Source organism: Phalacrocorax aristotelis, chromosome Z, assembly GCF_949628215.1.
Source record: "Phalacrocorax aristotelis chromosome Z, bGulAri2.1, whole genome shotgun sequence".
Classification (NCBI taxonomy): Eukaryota; Metazoa; Chordata; class Aves; order Suliformes; family Phalacrocoracidae; genus Phalacrocorax; species Phalacrocorax aristotelis.
This window is the reverse complement of record NC_134311.1, coordinates 16,183,366-16,202,629: the sequence shown is the minus strand read 5'-3', so window position 1 is coordinate 16,202,629 and position 19,264 is coordinate 16,183,366. Positions and strand designations below refer to the sequence as shown.

The 19,264-nt window shown below is 40.3% G+C and overlaps 1 protein-coding gene across 1 annotated transcript in view; it reads right to left on the bottom strand.

Annotated features, from left to right (window-relative positions):
- Window positions 1–19,264, bottom strand: part of PRR16 (proline rich 16) — a 166,510-nt gene that overhangs the window by 41,248 nt on the left and 105,998 nt on the right. The window contains 1 exon segment of the mRNA XM_075079053.1: window positions 13,978–14,870. Coding sequence (XP_074935154.1) covers window positions 14,112–14,870 — 759 coding nt within the window. The 3' untranslated portion in view covers window positions 13,978–14,111.

Here is a 19,264-nt window from a genome sequence, read left to right as displayed (position 1 = left end):
TGATCACTGCAGCCCAGGCTGCCTCCAATCTTGCTGTCACCAATTAGCTCATTTGTGTTGACAACCAACAGGTCCAGTAAGACATTCCCTCTGGTAGGGCTGTCCATTACCTAGCTCAAGAAGTTATCCTCGATGCCCTCCAGGAGTCTCCTGGACTGCCTACAGCTTGCCATGCTACTTTTCCAGCAGATGTCGGCATGGTTAAAGTCCCCCAGCAGGACAAGAGGCTTTGAGCACAATGCCTCCTGTAGCTGGAGTAAGAAGGCTCCGTCAGTAGTGTCCCCTTGATCGGACAGCCTGTAGCAAACACCAACCACAAGGTTCCCTTTGTTGCCTCAGTCTCTAATTCTTACCCATAAGCTTTGAACCTGCTTATGGCTATTCTTCAGAGACAGCTCTTCACAATCTATCAAACTCTTGACATAGAGGACAACCCCTCCATCCCTCCTTCCTTGCCTACCCCTTCTGAACAGTTCGTAGCTATTGATAGCCACATTTCCATCATGGGATTCATCCCACCAAGCACTTCAGCTGGGCTGTCAGCCATGTTGCCTTTTTAGAGGAACACATTTTAATTCCTTTGAGGTATTTAATTGGTGTTCCCTGTTGGCTACTATTACTTCAGGAGCCCTGGTTCATCTCCGTAAGATTTCAAATGTGCACCAGTGTACCCAGGAAGTATCAGAGCAGCAGGCTGAGGGCCTCACTATCATCCCATCCCTCTAACCTTGGCATGCCACCCCATGGCTTGTCACAGGTGAGGCCATATCATCCTCTTCCCCCTTCAAGTCTAGTTTAAAGCTCTGTCAATCAGCCTCACAAGACCCTCTTCCCCTTTTGAGAAGGATGAATCCCCATCTGATGCCAGCAGGCCTGGTGCTATCTAGAATATCCCATTAACGAAAACACAAAATTCTGGTGGTAATACCAGCCTCAGAGCCTTGTATTAATAGATTGGATCTGTCTGTTTCTTCCAATATCACTGCCTGCAACTGGAAGGATAGAGGAAAAACTCTGAAGTAGGCCTACAGCAAGACCAGGGATAATAATGGACTCCTAAGAAGTCTTGTTCCTTCTATGAGAAGGTTGGCTGTGTCCAAGCTGAGACATGAAAACGGCAGATAGATAGGGTCTGGCAGTGCCTGGGACACTCTTCCAAGAACTGCCACTTCACTTGAGGAATAACGGGCAGTGGGTAGCAGCTGGTGCACCTGGCAATGGCAACCTGACACCGACACCCAGAAACACAGACTAATTCAACTGAAATGTCACCAGGCCTGCACACCTGCATCAGACCAAGGGTGTACAGCTGCAAAGCTGCCTGGTAGATGCACATCAGCTATAAATGATCATGGAACAACAGCCAAATGAGCAACACCTATCCCAATGGAAAAGCCCAGAGAAGTCAAGATGTACCATCCACTTTCAGCTCTTCTGCTCTGTTGCGCAGGGTTGATCATAGTATATGTGTCTACTTCTACCATCTATCTTGCAGTAAAACACAAAGCTTTGTATTTTTAACACATTACTGTTGTGGAGCTAAACGAAAATTTGCACTTTGGCCAGTTGTTAAATGTTTTTATGTTGCTTTTTCATTTTTCTTTCCACTTTTGAGACCTATTCAGCAGCATTCATTAATCTGTTTGTCCTCCAAACCACTTAATTTTGCTTCAATACCAATGAAAACTGAGCTTTAAAATCATTTTATGCATTGCTAAATGTGAGAAGTCTGTAATTTGCTCTTTGGTATCCTTTTATCCTTTAGATCTCTCTAATCTGAAAATGTGCTTTATTGAAGGACTGCACCCTATACAGGCTGTCCAGTTTTAATACTTTCTTGCTCCTAAGTCAGCTAGTATAAAATTAGCTTCATGGTGTCAGATATTTCCTGAATCTAGACTAGTATATTCTCTAGAGGCAGAGACTGTCACTACTCATTTCTATCAGGATTACTACACACTTCGAGGTTAAAACCTGGACAAGTGGAAACCTCGCTGAATGAAACAAACTCAGTATTTTTATCCTTGCATTTTAAAGTAGCAGAGTTTGGGTACTTTAAATACCGGATTCCTAGTTTCTATTCAAGGGAAGTTTTAAGCGTGTTTAAGCCCTATCAGTGAATATATTTTAGAAGATTTTTGTTGATCATGTATTTGGACATTTGGAGTATGCAAAGTTTGCTTGTCTGCATTTTACTGCTTGGCATGAGCCACACGTTGAATATGACAGCTCTTCCAAAACAGATATAAAAAAAAAAGGAGTTGATTTCCAATGCAATTCCAAATCTGTACTGTCCCATTAACATCCACTGGGGAAATAAGGGCTGATATGAGAGCAGTAAGCAATCCTATGCTCCACTAAACAAACACACAAGACAGTTCTTACACATGCAGCAGTAATTCTGTAAGATTTTCTTGTCCATGACACCTGCTGTCTGAAAGACTTTACTGGACACAAGATAGGAGTATTTGTACTGGTAGGGAATTATAGCATTTTGATAGAAGATTTATTTCACTTCAGGAAAATAAACAGTTATTAAAAATTCATGGAAGCAAATATACCATTAAAATCGTTTCAGGAAAGAAGTGCTTTATTTCAGTCTTTTGATAGATTTACTACATGATCTTCAAAAACAGACCTCCTGAGATACCAGTACTTTGGTAGTAAGTTGAGAGCCCCTGGGAACGTCAGCCATTTAATCTTCAGGCTAAAATCAGAGTCTAGAAGGCCAGGCCAGTTCTGGCAAGAAACTACATAAGTTTCTAACAGAAAGCTTTTGATGTTGCTCGAAGAGAGAATAAAAAATGCCCACTCTCTTCTGTCCTCCAACACTCAAGTATAAAGGATGGTGTCCGAATCTTTATTCTGAATACTTAGGATGAAAAGCACTGACCAAAATGCTGTGAATATTTTCATCGGTGACAGACAATCAAGGAGCCCATCAATCTGTGAAATACAACACTTTTAGTTTGTGACAATCACAGAGACCTTAGTTTCAATCATCTGCTTAAAGGTAAACTCAGTGATAGCATAGGGAGGCAAACTGGCTGCCTGGTATCAGTCAATGCATGCTAAGATAGGAAAGGTAAATTTTCTTCTCTCTTGTTCAATTGCTAGCATGGGCTGTTGATGATTGGCATGTTTCCAGTTAAAAGTGAACTGATGGTATCAGAATATCATTTATAAACATTTTTATTGTCACATCTCATAAATTTTATTAATATTGATCCACATTAAATAAAGCTAAAATCAGAGGCAAACTTTATCCCATTCTTATGCTACAGTGCATTTGTGCAGAAAGAAAGGTAGTAGGGAACGAGAAGATAATGAAAGGTACAAGAAGCCAAACTTTCAAACTACCTGAATACGGTATAATTCTGGTAGAATGAAACCCTGGGCTGAGCAAATTGTGTGGTTTGTGTTGTCTGTAGTGCACTGAGGCACTGCCTTCTTACTACACTGGCCTGAAGAAGTGTCTGGCTATGTGAGGGATATTGAGATATAATGTCCCTTATATCTGATTTAGCATGAGGTCTAGAAATGCTGCAGCACCAGGAACACAGTCCCTCCAGGAAGAAGTTTGTCATTGCCTCCAGTGATCCTGGGCAGTGCGGCTATGCATTACACCTTCTTTCACTCTGTATCTAAAGCACAAGTCCCAGAGATATTAGAGTCTTACTAACTCATTAGAATCTCATTTTAAATTTATCATTTTACTGTCCTACAGGACAGGATTTAAAGCACTTAACCACATTTTTATCTACTATATATTATTAAATCTCATGTTTTCTATGCATTCATTAATGTGTTCTACATTCACTTGACGGCTAATAATAAAAGTCCCCTTAACTGTTAATTACGGAATTCCTATTGAACGCCACTTAGCTTTCTGTAATACTTCTGTGTCTTCAGTTATAGCACAGGAACTTACTTTTAGTGAGGATATCACCCTTATTTTTCGATTATATGCTAAACAGCAAACGTGACTTTTATTCCTTTATTTAGTCAGTGAGATAAAAAGAGGGAAATGTTTCAAATACTCTCCCGTCTAGGTAATGTAGGACAAATTAAGGTATCAGCAGATTTCTTTATGAACATTCTTCAAAACTGCTGTACTTTAAAACTTCTGGACTAAATGGAGGCAGCTTTCAAATTCAGGTGAATTTTGCTGATTCTGTCTGTGCTATACCCACTGCTCCCAGTGCTAGACTCATTTCACAAGCATATTCATGTCCCATACTTTAATCAAATAAAAATAAATAAGCCTCTGTCATTAACAGATACAGAAAGGCCCACATTGCCTTATTACCCAAAATAAAAGAAAGAAAGCAAGCAAAACAAAAAACACTTTCTCTGTTAATTTTTTGGTATTGATTCAACTGGACTGGCTTAACAGCACTGTATGAAGAAGCTGGTCCACGCAGATATGGCTGAACTTCGAAGTCATCTCCAAGTCCATTTCCCTCATACATTTAATCAGTACAGAGAGATGCATTGCTACCAAGTGTAAAAGAAATGAATTTTCATCTGTAACAATTGCTACATGGTAGCATAAGTGCCTTTCTTCATATGTGTCTTGTTATACACTATGGAGAGATAACTGCTACATAGTTTTCTTGTAAGACTAAATACATGATATTGTGAGAATCAGCGAGGTTTTTCTTTTGTGTTGTATTATCTTCAATGAATCAGTATTTCCTAATACCAAGTATTTGCAAATCTAACATTTACCGAAGTAGATGTCACTGTAGAGTGTTTTTTACAAACAAGGGAGAAACTGGAATACACAGACATACAAACAGCTTTTTATGTAGTACCAGAAAGATTCTGCAACCAATCCTTTTGCAGTGGGTGTGAGGAAAGTACACTGGCTTTGTTTCAAAAGTCAGCTTCCACTGGTGTTGGCTGCAGTTCATCTTAATGACTGCTAAACACAACACTATCTCACACGGGTCTGAAACTTAAAATTATAAAGTTGAACTATGCAATTATGTTGAAATTGTGAAACTGAAGGAAAACAGCCGTTCATTAAAATTACAGTATGTTAGTTACTCCTTGGTGACAGGAGATAAGGCTATTTGTAACTCCAGTACACAATCATCGCTGTATTTCCATAAAATAGAGATTTATACAAAAAGATATTATCATCATGTTTTGTTTTTCACATGTTAATTTTTCCAGGAAGGAGACTGACATGCATTAATAACTTTTACTTAGCAAAGTCAACATTGTACTGGAAAGGAAATAAACACTTCTTTGAAAAATTTTGACACTGGCTGGATTTTTTCTTGCTCTCTTATGATTAAAGTGATTCAAGATTACGTTTAAAGCAATGCATAATAACCCTACTTAAAGAAAAACAAACTCTGAGATTGATGTAGTCATCATCATGCAAGCACTGCTGAAAAATATACTTAAACATATTTGTTCAAAGTTCCTTTTTTTCTTAATTTACCTATTAAGTTTCTGCTCTTACATAAATTATTTTTTTCCACTATTGCTTGCAAGATTGCAAAAGAAGTCAGTCAAAAGATGAGGCAAACAACATAAAGGGACAGATCTGAGATCAGAAAACTCTTACATAAATACAATTTCTTATTATTAATATAATTTACAACCAACAGTGAAGCAGACTGTGCTCAGTTCCTTGAAAAGACTTAGTATATACATCAAATATTTCAGGATAAAAGAAAAAAACTCTTCTCTTGAGGAGAAGATACAGCAATTTCTGGAGCTCTGCTCTTTATCTTCCCCAAACAAGGCAGCAGAATGGTCCTGATCTTACTCACTGTTCAAAGCACTCCTGTTGGCTGGCTATCAGGTGCAATTTATGTTCTACTTCTTTTACTGCATCAGACCTTACTTTTTCTCATCTACCTACGAAAAACATTTTCACACTACGAAAGACACATAGTCCTGCAATACGAACACAGTCCTGCAAAATATGAAAGGTTCTAGTTCCTCTTGGTCACACCTGCATGAGAGATTCTTACCTTATTTTTATAACCTGATAGGAGAGGAGACTGATTACCTCAACAATAAGAAAACTATGCCTCAAAATTTCCAAAGATTCAGCATTGCAAAAGACTGGGCAACCTAAATATTGCCAAGGTCCCACCTGCTTACACCACTGAATAATGCAGCCCAGCTGATGGATACAGTGCATGGTGTAATTTCTTCACAAAACCCTCCAACCGTGTAGTAACATGGGGACTTTGCCATACCTGAACAAATGTGAAAAAATAGAACAGTAGTAGATGACAACAGCACAAGCCACTCTCCTGCAGCAGGATACCTGGTCCCTTTATCCCAGCAGCTCCAGCCTCACCTAACAAGAGAGCTCTTTGACCAACATGAGGTAGCCAGATTGTTTAAGATCAGGAATGAAAGTTAACTTGCATGTGCTTCCCAGAGCTATCCTAAGATGCACCACTACAGATACCTGTCAAAATTACGACTGAGGGAGAAACTTGCTCTCTTAGGCTCTTCTCCACCACAAAACAGACCAGTAGATAGAATCCCTGGTAGTCTTTCCCATTTAAAAACCATCACCATGTAACTGCTACCGAAGATGAGGCTCAACTGCAGTTGGTATGCACTGCATTGCAGCAGGCTGAGCCACTGCTCCAGGGCTGCCACTGCTGCGTCTGTTATGAACTGCATGGCCTGTGCTAGTAAGATTCAGAAACGGTAGGCTGCAGCACACAACTCTTGCATGCTATATATCACACATTGCCCTACAAAATACAATGTGGTTATTCAACAGGTGCCAAGTATTTTTCAGATTAAGTATTCTAAACAGTGTGCCTAACATAGTTTATCATAGACATTTCTTCTACTGCATGCTTTCGCACATTATTTCACTTACAAGACCTTGCTGCAGCTCTAAGCCTGATGCTTTCATTATTAGTACTAGTTTGAACAGTGGATAAGTATTCACTTCTACACACACACCCAGCCTCTGAAAAAGCATGGATCACAGCATACATACAAACAGGGAATGAGAAATGCTGTCTCTGTAAAAATATGTGCCCAATACTCACAGCTACTTTAAGAGTATATCAGATGTGTGACATAGCAACCATAGTGTGATTTTATCTCCACATGTTAACTTACTGTTCATGGTACCACTGAAAGGAAAGTGAAATTAGAACATGGAAACAAAGAGATCTGAGCAGGTCCAGAGGGCATACACAGCTCCCTCTGGTAAAGACCTCACTCTACACTCTGCTTGCTTCAAAACCAATCACCAAGTTATCTGAAGGAAGTTAACAAGTGCTGTAGTCTACTTTACTTACTACCTGTAACATTTTAAATAAACTATTGATTTAATTATAAAGAAGGAGGATGAAGATTTGGAAACTTTTGTTTCTATGAACAATGGACGATGTGATGAGAGCTGTAACAACTCCAGAAGCCAAGAAAGAAGGAAGAACAGTGACTTTTACTAGGTGATAAAAAGATCCACAATCTTTTTGAAGATTCTCACCTTATGTCCTTAAAAAGGATTGTTATTGGATTTTACTCTCCTAGTGTTCCTTTCTTATAAAGCATCCATATGCTATTTTTTATTAATCAATACCATTATTACAAATTAAGCAAGTTTCATTGCTTATTTCCATTTTCCTAAGCTTGTCCTCTTCATTAAATTGATAGAAACGACCACCTCCTTCTATTTGCATTTGAGAAGTCTAGATATGGACAATTCAGACTTTAAAATACCTTTAGGGAATCAAAACTGAGGAGCAGTCTGAGATGGCAAATGTTGAATTAAAGCTCTGAGGACTGTTACTGGCCTTTCAGTTTTTCAGGTGTTAACAACTTTGTGAAACAATAAATAAAATCTCAAAGAGATTATATCTACGTTTCAAAGGCAGACAGTTCTTGTCCGGTTCTGTTTAGTTTATTGTGTTTTCCTCAGTAAGGTGTGAAACAAGCTATGTTATAGGTGTTCAGAAATGCTACACAGAGATTACATTCCAAATATAGATGTAAAAAACACTGCTGGCTGAATATAGCATTGCATTCTTCCTTATTTTTAGAGTTCTTACTTGAAGTTTCCAGACAGTGCTGCAAAACTTAATTGTTTCACATGCTTTGCAGGTTTACCTGTTTTAGCCTGAATTTTATTCTGTCATGTTAATAACATGTAACTGTTATAAAATAAAAATAGCTTACAATAGGACACAGTTCTATGAAAGACGGTCTCATTAGAACAGAAGAATCGATTCAACATTCATAGCATGATTTAGCAGAACCTTGGAACACTTTGGTGCATTAAAGAAAGCCTGGGTTAGCAAACTTTGCAGAAAAACAATGTATTTCCTTCACATTTGGAAATTGCATTTCTGGCCAAAAGCAGCACTGCATTTTAAAAGCTGTATTTCTTGTTTTTATAGCACAGCACTCTTCCCCCCATGAAAATTCACAAAGAAGGGCAGTACTTTGTGAAAGGGTACTCAGGAGTCATGGGGAGAGAGACAAGAAAGCCCCTCTGAAAGAGAGAATAAAGTGCAAGGTGGAAGATTTTGGATGCCAAAACTGAACATGAAATGTTGAAAGTCAGATGCCACTTAAACTTCCCAGAGCTGAGAACTGTAAACTTACTGCAACAGAAGTAAAATTTATATGTGTATCAATGCATATTCATAGAGTACAGCACCTAATGTGTAGGTACTAATGTGTTCATGAGACTCTGACACTTTCAGAGACAGAATCCAGAGAAATACCATGCTCTGCTGTCAGAGATGAGCTTATGCTGGAAAAATAGAGCCAAGTGAAGTTAGACATGTGCAGCAGACCCTCCCACCCAAAATTATTCAGTGTTAATTTCTCTAATTTGAGAAAAAACAAATATTTTATATAAAATATGAGATGTTTGATTTGCATTATCCTATAATTCCTTGTACACAGCAGCTCTTTGACGAAGGAAAAAAAAAATTAAACTAGTTTGTAACAGTTTTTATATGACCTCCAGAGTAGTGACAAAGTCAAACAGAGAGCAAAAGTTTTCTTTTTAAAAGAAAACATGGTTGATAAGCAATGCGGATATGCCCACACATTTTTCCAGAGATTTTAAATGTAATTTTCAATATGGGAGGAAGGGAGGTGCTGTGGAGTCCCAGGGCGCATGCAGACCTCAGCTAACAGAAACTTCATGTACGCAGCAAAGATCTCACACACATGCAAAACGAGTTACTGCCTCCTGCTGCAAGGGCAGGAATCATGAATTCATTTGGCGACAGCCCAGCCCTCACGAGAATAAGCACCGTAAAAAAATACAAAAAGTAAAGTGCATCATAAAAAACACATGGGGACCATTGGGGAAAGCATGATTGAGAACTTCTGACTATTTTTTTGCTTTGCAGTTTTTATGCAGGGAATACACTATAAAGCTTTAGACTTTAAATGTCTATTTGCACAAAATACAACCTTTGTTCACCGCAAAGGTGTTCAAAGGGTAGTTATCTGTTAGGGTTTTTGTTATGATTATATTATTATTATTTTAGTTAAAATACTAAAAATGTACTATAATGTCTATATAGGAAAATTGCTTAAAAATTGGTTTTCAGTTTAACACCTATTATTGCATGTAAATAGAGTTCTAAATTAAAAATCACAGCACCATAGAACCACAGAATGGTAGGGGTTGGAAGGGACCTCTGGAGATCATCTTGTGCAAGCCCCCTGCTTGAGCAGGCACACCCAGAGCAGGGGGCACAGGAACGCATCCAGGCGGGTTTTGAATGTCTCCAGGGAAGGGACTCCACACCCTCCCTGGGCAGCCTGTTCCAGTCACTCTCACAGGAAGGAAGTTTTTCCTCATATTTAAGTGGAACTTCCTGTGTTCCAGCTTGTGCCCATTGCCCCTTGTCCTGTCACTGGGCACTTTTGAAAAGAGACCAGTCCCATCGTCCTGACACCTTCCCCCTAGATATTTATAAGCACTGATAAGATTCCCCCTCAGTCTTCTCTGCTCCAGGCTGAACAAACCCAGGTCTGTCAGCCGTCCCTCATAAGAGAGGTGCTCCAGTCCCCTGATCATCTACATCGCTCTCTGCTAGAATCTCTCCAGTAGTTCCCTGTCTTCCTTAAACTGCGGGGCCCAAAACTGGACACAGCACTCCAGATGTGGCCTCACTAGGGCAGAGCAGAGGGGGAGGATAACCTCCCTCGACCTGCTGGCCACACTCCTTTTAATGCAGCCCAGGATACCGTTGGCCTTCTTGGCCACAAGGGCACAGTGCTGGCCCAGAGTCAGCTTGCTGTCCACCAGCACTCCCAGGTCCTTCTCAACAGAGCCACTTTCCAGCAGGTGAACCCCCCAGCCTGCACCGGTGCATGGGGCTGTTCCTCCCCAGGTGCAGGACCTTGCACTTGCTCTTGTTGAATTTCATTCAGTTCCCCTGGGCCCAGCTCTCCAGCCTGTCCAGGTCTTGTTGGATGGCAGCACAGCCTGCTGGTGTATCAGCCCCTCCTCCCAGCTTGGAATCATCAGCAAACTTGCTGAGGTTACACTCTATGCCTTCGTCCACATTACTGATGAATATGTTGAACAGGACTGGACCCAGCACAGACGCCTGGGGAACACCCCTAGTTACGGGGCTCCAACCAGACCCTGTTCTGTTGATCACGACCCTCTGACCTCTGTTTTTGAGCCAGCTCTGTGTCCACCACACCACCCACTCATCAAACCCACCCTTCCTAAGCTTACCTATGAGGACGTTGTGGGAGACAATGTCAAAAGCCTTGCTGAAGTCAAGGTAAATGACATCCACTGCTCTCCCTTCGTCTAGCCAGCCAGTCACACCATCATAGAAGGCTCTCAGGTTGGTCAAGCATGATCTCCCCTTGCTGAACCCATGTTGACTACTTCTGATAACCTTCTCCTTTTCTGCATGACTGGATGTCACCTCCAGGATGACCTGCTCCATCACCTTTCCAGGGATGGAGGTGAGGCTGACTGGCCTAGAGTTTCCTGCGTCCTCCTTCTTGCCCTTTTTGTAGACTGGAGTGAGATTGGCTACCCTCCAGTCCATGGGCACCTCTCCTGTCCTCCATGACCTTTCAAAGATGATGGAGAGTGGCTCAGCAAGAACATCCGCCAGCTCCTTCAGCACTCATAGGTGCACCCCATTGGGCCCATGGACTTGCGAGGACCCGGTTTGCCTAGGTGATCTCTGACCCAATCCCCCTCAACTAAGGGGAAGTCCTCCTTTCTCCAGAATTTCTGTCTCACCTTTGGGGGCTGGGATAGCTGAGGGCCAGCCTTAGCAGTATAGACCAAAGCAAAGAAGGCACTCTGTAACTCTGCCTTCTCTGCACACTGTGTCACCAGGGCACCCACCTCATTCAGCAGCAGGCCTATGGTTTCTCCAGTATTTCTTTTACTGCTGATGTATGTGAAGAAGCCCTTCTTGTTATCCTTGACACCCCTTGCCAGAATTAGTTCCAAGTTGGTCTTGGCCTTCCTCATTGCATCTCTGCATACACTGACACCATTCCTGTATTCTTCCCATGCGGTCAGTCTCTTTTTTTTGACATACTGTAAACCTCCTTCTTCCACTAGATTTTCTCTAGAAGCTCTTTGCTCATCCATGTGGGACTCCTGGCTCTTTGCTTGACTTCTTCCTCCTAGGGATGCACCAATCTTGAGCTTGGAGAGAGTGGTACTTGAATATTGACCAGCTCTCTTGGACATCCTGATCTAGTAATCCTACTTGCTGCCCTGCTTCTACCACACAGGATCTTGAACTCCACCATCTCATGGTCACTGCAGCCAAGGCTACCCCCAACCTTCACATCCTCAGCCAGCCAGATCCTTGGTTTTTAGCATAAGGTCCAGCAGCACATCTTGCCTCGTTGGTATATCCACCCCTTGACTCAAGAAGTTATCCTTGAAGCTCTGCAGGAACCTCCTGGATTGTGTGTGCCTCGCCATGTTGCTTTTCCATCAAATATCAGGGTGGTTGAAGTCCCCTGTGAGAACCAGGGCCTGCAATTGTGAGTTTACTTCCAGCTGCCTGTAGAAGGCCTCGTCGACTTGCTCTTCCTGATCAGGTGGCCTGTAGCAAATGCCCACAACAGTGTCACCCATATTAGCCTGCCCCTTAATTTTTACCCATAGGCTCTTAACTCATTCTTCCTCCACCCCTAGGCAGAGCTCAATACATCTCAGTTGCTCCCTCACATAAAGAGCAACTCCCCCACCTTGCCTTGCTGGCCTGTCTTCCCTAAAACATATGTAGCCATCCATGACAGCATTCCAGTCATGTGAGCTGTCCCACCATGTCTCTGTAACTGCAATCAGCTCATGGCCCTGTGACCACACACAGACCTCTAATTCCTCCTGTTTATTCCCCATGCTGCGTGTGTTGGTGTATAGGCATTTCAGAGAGGTAATAAAGCACGCAGGTTTCCCTGGAGAGGTGCACGAGGATCCACTATGTTCATGCACACCCTTGAGGTGGTTGGTCTCCTCATTGTCATCTGATGAGGCAGCCAAGGCACATTTGTTGCTGCTTTGGTTGGCCTTGCTTATTCCCCCATTGGGTGCGATGGCATTAGCATTAGCACTTTGGACCCCACACCCCCAAGTCCTTCAGTTTAAAGACTGCACTTTCCTTACCAGTGATTACAAGTGATTCAGAACTAAGGAACTTGAAAGAGTCATTATGTTTTTTCCAATCTACATGCAAATATAGGTATTTGCTAGTGATAGATTTTATTTATCATAGTTATTACTAACTTAACTTTATGATATACAGTTTACATAAATAATAACACAGGCGAAGTGGCAAAAATTCCCAGTGTGGCAGCATTAAAATGAAAATCTGTTTTGTCTAGTTTTTTCTGTTTTGCCATAGAGTATGTTTTACATTTCAGCTGAAAAAAAGCATACTGCTTTTATATAGCATCTGCTGTTGGGCCATTTGAGATTAATTTGGCACAACTTTTGTAAATAACAGGTTTATTATCAGATTTTCTTCACTGATCAGATGTTTTTTAACTCTAGGTGCCAGCAATTCCCTTTGTGAGAATAAAAGAATGTTCTCTCATAAAATAACTAAAAACACTGAGGACTTTTTTTCAACCCGTAAGAATATTAATTGGGTTCACCATCAAAATGTGATAACATGTAAAATATCTTGTTTTGCATGTTAATGCTTTATAATTGCACCGAGCTTTTCAACTTCAAAGCTCTTTACATGAATTAAGTGGTTGTCCCTGAAGGCCACAGGCAAAATTTTCTTTGCCTTCAAAAAGACATTTGCACCACACAAAAGCTTTGTGAAAAATCCAGGACTGCACTTTGTTGTTTTAATCTACTGCAATCACACATGAGATAAAATATTACTAACATTTTGCAGATGGAGCAGTGGAAATAGGGGGGAACTGAATGAAACTATTGTGCTCACCTGAAAACTCTGTACTTCACCTTGACTATAGTACATTGAGCAAGTGAGAAACAAAATGCAAGATAATTTTGTTTTCCAAAGACATGTCAACATAGCTTTCAATCATTTCTTTACTTCCCCACCAAAGATCAGGCTGCCTGCAAGTCCGGTGATTACATCTTATTGCACTGCTCCACATACAATGCCTTTGCTCAAGCAGTCAGACAGAGAAAAATGCATTTGCTAGAATTCAGTCAAAAGCTGCTGTCTGGTACTCCACTTTGCTTTGTCAAATGACATTTTAAAAGGTACTTGCTAGAAACAGGATGTTTCCTAAAACCCAGGAGCAACAGTTATTCCTTTATGTCAGATAGACCAAAATCTATCATGAATCACCACTCAGCATTTTCAAACTGAACTTTCTTTTCACTGTGTTTTAAACCACACGACAGATATGAAAAAGCAATAGACATTTACAAACTCTGAGCTAAAGCATGTATATTTTTTAAGTATCCTTTCCCATAATGACATTTTTTGTTGCGTAGAAGTAAGATGAACAAGCATTCCTCTTTGTACTTACCATGTGATTTTTATGCCACTTCACTGGTCACAGGGTGTAATATATTGGGTCATTTTATTGCTCAAGTAGAAAGTGCTTATTACCTATTTATGTTTATATATAGGAAAAAACAAAGTTGTTTCAAGTGGCATACATCACACTGTTGTGGTGGTTGATTTCCTCAGGATGGTCTTCTGGGGTTTTGGTGCAGTTTGTGGAGGCACAGTCACAGGTCTTGGAGGAGGAAAGCTATTACTGGGACTTATCCCCAACCCTCCATTTTCCAGAGGAAATGGAGGCAGTGGAGGTGGTGGAGGCGGCAGAGGAGGGCACTGGTGTGGCAGCTTTCCCATAAACAGGGCAGGCTCACTGTGCAAGTGCACCTCCCTGTTTTTAATGTTATACCGAACATCACAGTCAGGGCAATAGCCATGGTACTGCACTTTTTCACTAAATCGTACCCGTTCCCTTGCTCCTGCCTGAGGACACCGTTCTTTCTCAGGTCTGTGCATCAGAGGCTGCATCGCAACTTTCTCCAAATTACTGTTTGGTATACAGCACATATCTCCATTTGGGATGCGGTTGGGCCCAACTGGCAAGCCACCATTTCGTAGCAGGGTACCATTAGTCTTGACAGGGTTGGCTGAAGGTGGCAGCCTCGGAGGCTCATCACACTTGACAGGCGTCAGTCTTGGCGGTGGTGGGGGCGGATTCGGCTTTCGCAGCACAGTGAGGATAGCGGAGGGGTGCGCAGGTGGCTTGATGAGCGGTGCACTGCCCCGCACCTTGACTTTCTCCAAGCTGGAAGCTGTTGTGCTGCTGGAGCTGCTGTTCAGTGTATCTGTTTTGGAACTGTCTGTCATCTCATCCTCCAGCTGCAGGTCAGACGTCAGCGTGTCGATCTGGTCAACCACCTGCACAACAGCCAGAATGAAAACTGTGAGAAAAGCTTGCCCACTGAAGGCATGGGGGGGGGGGGGGGGGAAAAAGCACTCTCCATTATCATTTTTGTCCTTCTCAGAACTGAAGGATCAAACTTTTTGATGATTTCTTTTTTCTTGCCAAAGTAATAAAATGCTAGTACTCCTCTACCACTACCACTACTGAGAAGAAGAATAAGAAGTAGGGACAGCTAGTTTGATAGGTCACCACCTGAATACAAGAAATATAACTTGAAACACTCTAGAATGAAATTCCTTTTCTTTCCCTCTAGGGTTTACTTGGCAATATCATTGCAAGTGAACTGTAATCCTTCAATATTATGCTTTGCCTTCCAGTGCATGAGAAGACTGAATTATTTAACTTTAGCTTCTACATGACAGCTTCTGAATCCAAGTCTTCTGCAGAGTATCTTTTAGCTCTGACCTTTCACACAGTCTAGATTTAAATATGCATCTCTGTATAGGTGATATTATACACCTACAATCATCAGTTTGGTACACTCTTTCCTGACAATTTTTTAACATAAATAAGGTACCGAGAAACACATTCCCTCTGGTATTAGACTGCATTATCTCCGTTTATGAATATTTTCCTTAAGATCTGAGATCCTCTGAAGAAATCCTGAAATAGCACTTGCTGTAAGAAAAGAGGAAAAGTAGCTTCATTTCCAAAGTTACAAGAATTTATTAACACAGGTACTTTATTCCAAGATTTCCTCTACCTCACGTTTATCTGTTTGTAGCTTCTACAATGTTAGATCTCTCGTAATCTTCTAGACTCCTTTTTCTACTCAGTTTTTTATAGGACATGCAACTGATGGTGCCTTTACTAGGTCGCGAAAATTTTTCATAGGACAATTAAAAGCCCCTCCTGAAAACTACATTTCACTCACTACCTAGTTGAACAACCGTAGTTATAATCTACAGGTAACTACAACACACACCACATGAAATAAAGACACATTTAAAAACTGATCTTTATCCTCTACATCCTCACAGGATATACATAAAGTAATCAGTAACTGAGAAGTTACTTGCTATCTTTGATGCGCGAATGAAAAGCTTGTGCCATTGTTTGGGGTCCCCATCTGTGATGTTCTGGAGGGAAAGCTGGAGGGGGTACCCACGTATATCTGAAATGAAACTAGAAGCCTCCAGTTGTACCACTGAATCAATCGTTCTTACCCTTTTGAGACTTTCATTTCTACTTTCTACTTTCAATAACTTGGTCCTAATACTATTGATTTCAAACTAAGCCTGTTTTTGAAGGAGTATAAGCCATATGTCAACTGCAAAAAAGTGAAAGCCATTACTGAAGGCAGCAACTCTTCATTCCGTCAAACCAGTAACTCATTTATGTGCCCAGTAGTAAACAGTAAATAATGAAAGCAAAACCACCACAGAATGAAAGAGCACTTTAGCTTCCACTGCTCATATAGTAGCTGAGTTGTGTATATTAAAATTCATAAAAATTCATATGCAACAATTCAGTTCAGTGCCTTCCTTCTCCTGAAAACAGAAAACAAGCAGATAACCACGATTGAGAATGAGAACTTTCAGACATCTTTGAAAAAAAACAGCTAGTCATTTATTCACTATTCAAAGCTCAATACCATGCTGCATTGCAGTTTCTATATAATAAAGAGTAGAGAAAAATTATACTTTTAAAAGACAGACATTAATTCCCCCAAACAATCAGGATTTAAAATATTAGTGTATAAGTTGAAAGGTACAGTTGAACTCTCCTCCAGGGTACAGCATATGGCTACTCTTGGAAATTTAAAAATAAAGGCAGAAAATCCTCATCTGTACAAGAGAGTGCAAAATTCAGAGCAAGAAAGACAGTTTGCTGGAAAAAGAAGTCACATTATCACGTTACTTTACATATGCAAACCAAGGCAGAGATAACTTTTCAAAATGAAGTAGTTAATCTAAAGGAACAAGGAAAAGACAGTTGTGTTCTGGGCACTAAGCCTGAAATTCAAGCAGCCCTCTGCAAATCTAGTACGGATTTGTGTAAATGTTAGGGTCTGCACACATATGGCTAAATATACTATTGAATCCCCTCCTGAAATCCAATATGTAATCTTTTAATAAATGCTTAAGAGCTACAGAATGGATTGATGCACCATAAACCAAAGAAACTCCTTGGCAAACACAGAAACAAAAAAGAGCCGTTGAACAGCTGAAGGCAAGAGAGAAAGGAAAGATATATCCGTAAGGATGCTCTACACAGGAGCACTGGATAGCTTGTACAGGTGACAGTACATTGGCCTATATTGCAGTATTAGATAGTAGTAAGTGGTATTTGGTTGCTTCACATTGTTTAATAAGAGCTATGTTAAACTGCCAAGAAAAAATTTGTTTCCTTTGCAATTGGCTTATTCCAACAAAATCTAATTTTTCTTTTCCTCTATCTTCTACCATCACAGAACTCTCAAAGGGTACTGCAATCCTACAGGACCTTAGAAACCAACATCACACATGTGGGGAAAAAGACAGCCACAGACCACTGACATGTTTATTGCACAATTAGCTATGGATAAATCTCATTGAGAGTATCGAAATAATAGACTAAATCTTCCTTACCTTAATAAAATTCACTCACAATTTCCAATATAAATTCCTAATAAAGAAGAAAATAAAATAACAAAAATGCATTTTAATGTTATTTTAACACATACACAAAAATCTAATAATTTAATGAACTTTTTTTGCCATTAAACCAGTCACAAATGATGTTTTGTTGGTTTAGGCCTCATGTGCAACAATGACCATCCCTGTACCACACTGTACAAAATATATGTACTCCATGCAATGTAATTCTAGAGAAGCAAAACCTAGTGTTTATTATTTTGAGACTGATACATTAAAGGTGACATTCCACTGGTGCTGTGAGGATATAGCTGTAATTATGCAGCACACATGAGTCATAAAATGGCAGACCCTGGTGATGAGAAAATTTGCATCCATTCAAACTGTCCTTCTGACAGTGCAAAAATTTTCTCGAGTAACAGGGAAGTCTGTTATGAACTGACCTTGAATTTAAATGACTACAGAGTTTGTCTTTTGCCCTCTGGGCAAATGTGTAGTAGACATCAGAATTTTTTTGTCACCTATCCATTTGTAAAACATAAAACCAGCCCGATATGGGTCTGACATAACAACACAGTTTATCTGTCCAGATTCATTCCCATCACAAGTTATGATTCTGTTTACTGTTATTTCTTTTGCTTTTTTTGTCCCAGAAGGAAAAATTGAAACAAGATGAAAAAGTAACAGAGAGCCAGTGAGTGGCCCAGTGAAACTGATGTAGTTATAAAAAAAAAAAAAGAAAAAAGAAAAAAAGCAGGTTGAAAAAAATAGCCTCCATTTCACAATGCACTTCCTATGCAAGCAAGAGAGAGAATATTTGGAAACAAAAAAGCTGCTCTAGTTGTGCAGAATCTCTCCATTTTTCAGTTCTGGAATAAAACAGGACTTGACTCACATGTACGAGCACGGGGGAGACATCCTTTTATAGCCTGAGGAGCTCCTTAGCCATTAGCTGGATTTGAGCTCTGCAGAGATGCCCACTTCCCCCCTGCCAGCAATATCCTGAGGCTTCAAGCTCTGTAGGATCCAGTGTGACACTCCTGAATGAGCCAGGATATCAGCTCATTCCTACCCCCCTTCTGATTGTTACTGGACAACAATATTATGCTCAGCGGGGATGGAGCTGGATTTCTCTAGCTGACCCCAAGAAATTTATCAGAGTCTGTTAACACATGTACAGACCCAAAATATTTTATCCTGAAATGTAAATCATTCAACCAGTCAAATCTCCACTTATAGCATCACTTTATCCTTAGAAATATGTGTGGAGTTTTTGGATGAGGGGGGCTTTGCTGGGTTTTGGGCTTGTTTGATTTGGGTTTTTTTTTTTTATTTTGACAACAACTGGGTATCCCTACCACACAATGAACAGAAAAAACAAATGTTTAGATAAAGCAAATTTAAAGTAGATATTATGTTTATCCTTCATCTCCATTTTACTGATTGAAAATTATTTCGTATTTTCTTGTCCTTTTAATTTTTTATGTAGACACTCAAGCCTTTCTTTCCAGTAACGCTCAAACTAGACAGAAGATCAACAACAACAGCATCTGTAAAACATGTACATAAGAATTTCTAATCACCATTTAGAATGAGCAATCAACTGATGTGAATTAAATCTCATCTCTACCTAAGCTCAAAACAGCAGGGGTACGTTTAAAAACCAACACTAACTAACAGCATTTTACCAAATTAAAAAAAAAATAAAAGAAATCAACAAAAGTAGAATTAGAGTTATGATTCACAATTATTTTGCCTTTTCTTGCTCTTTC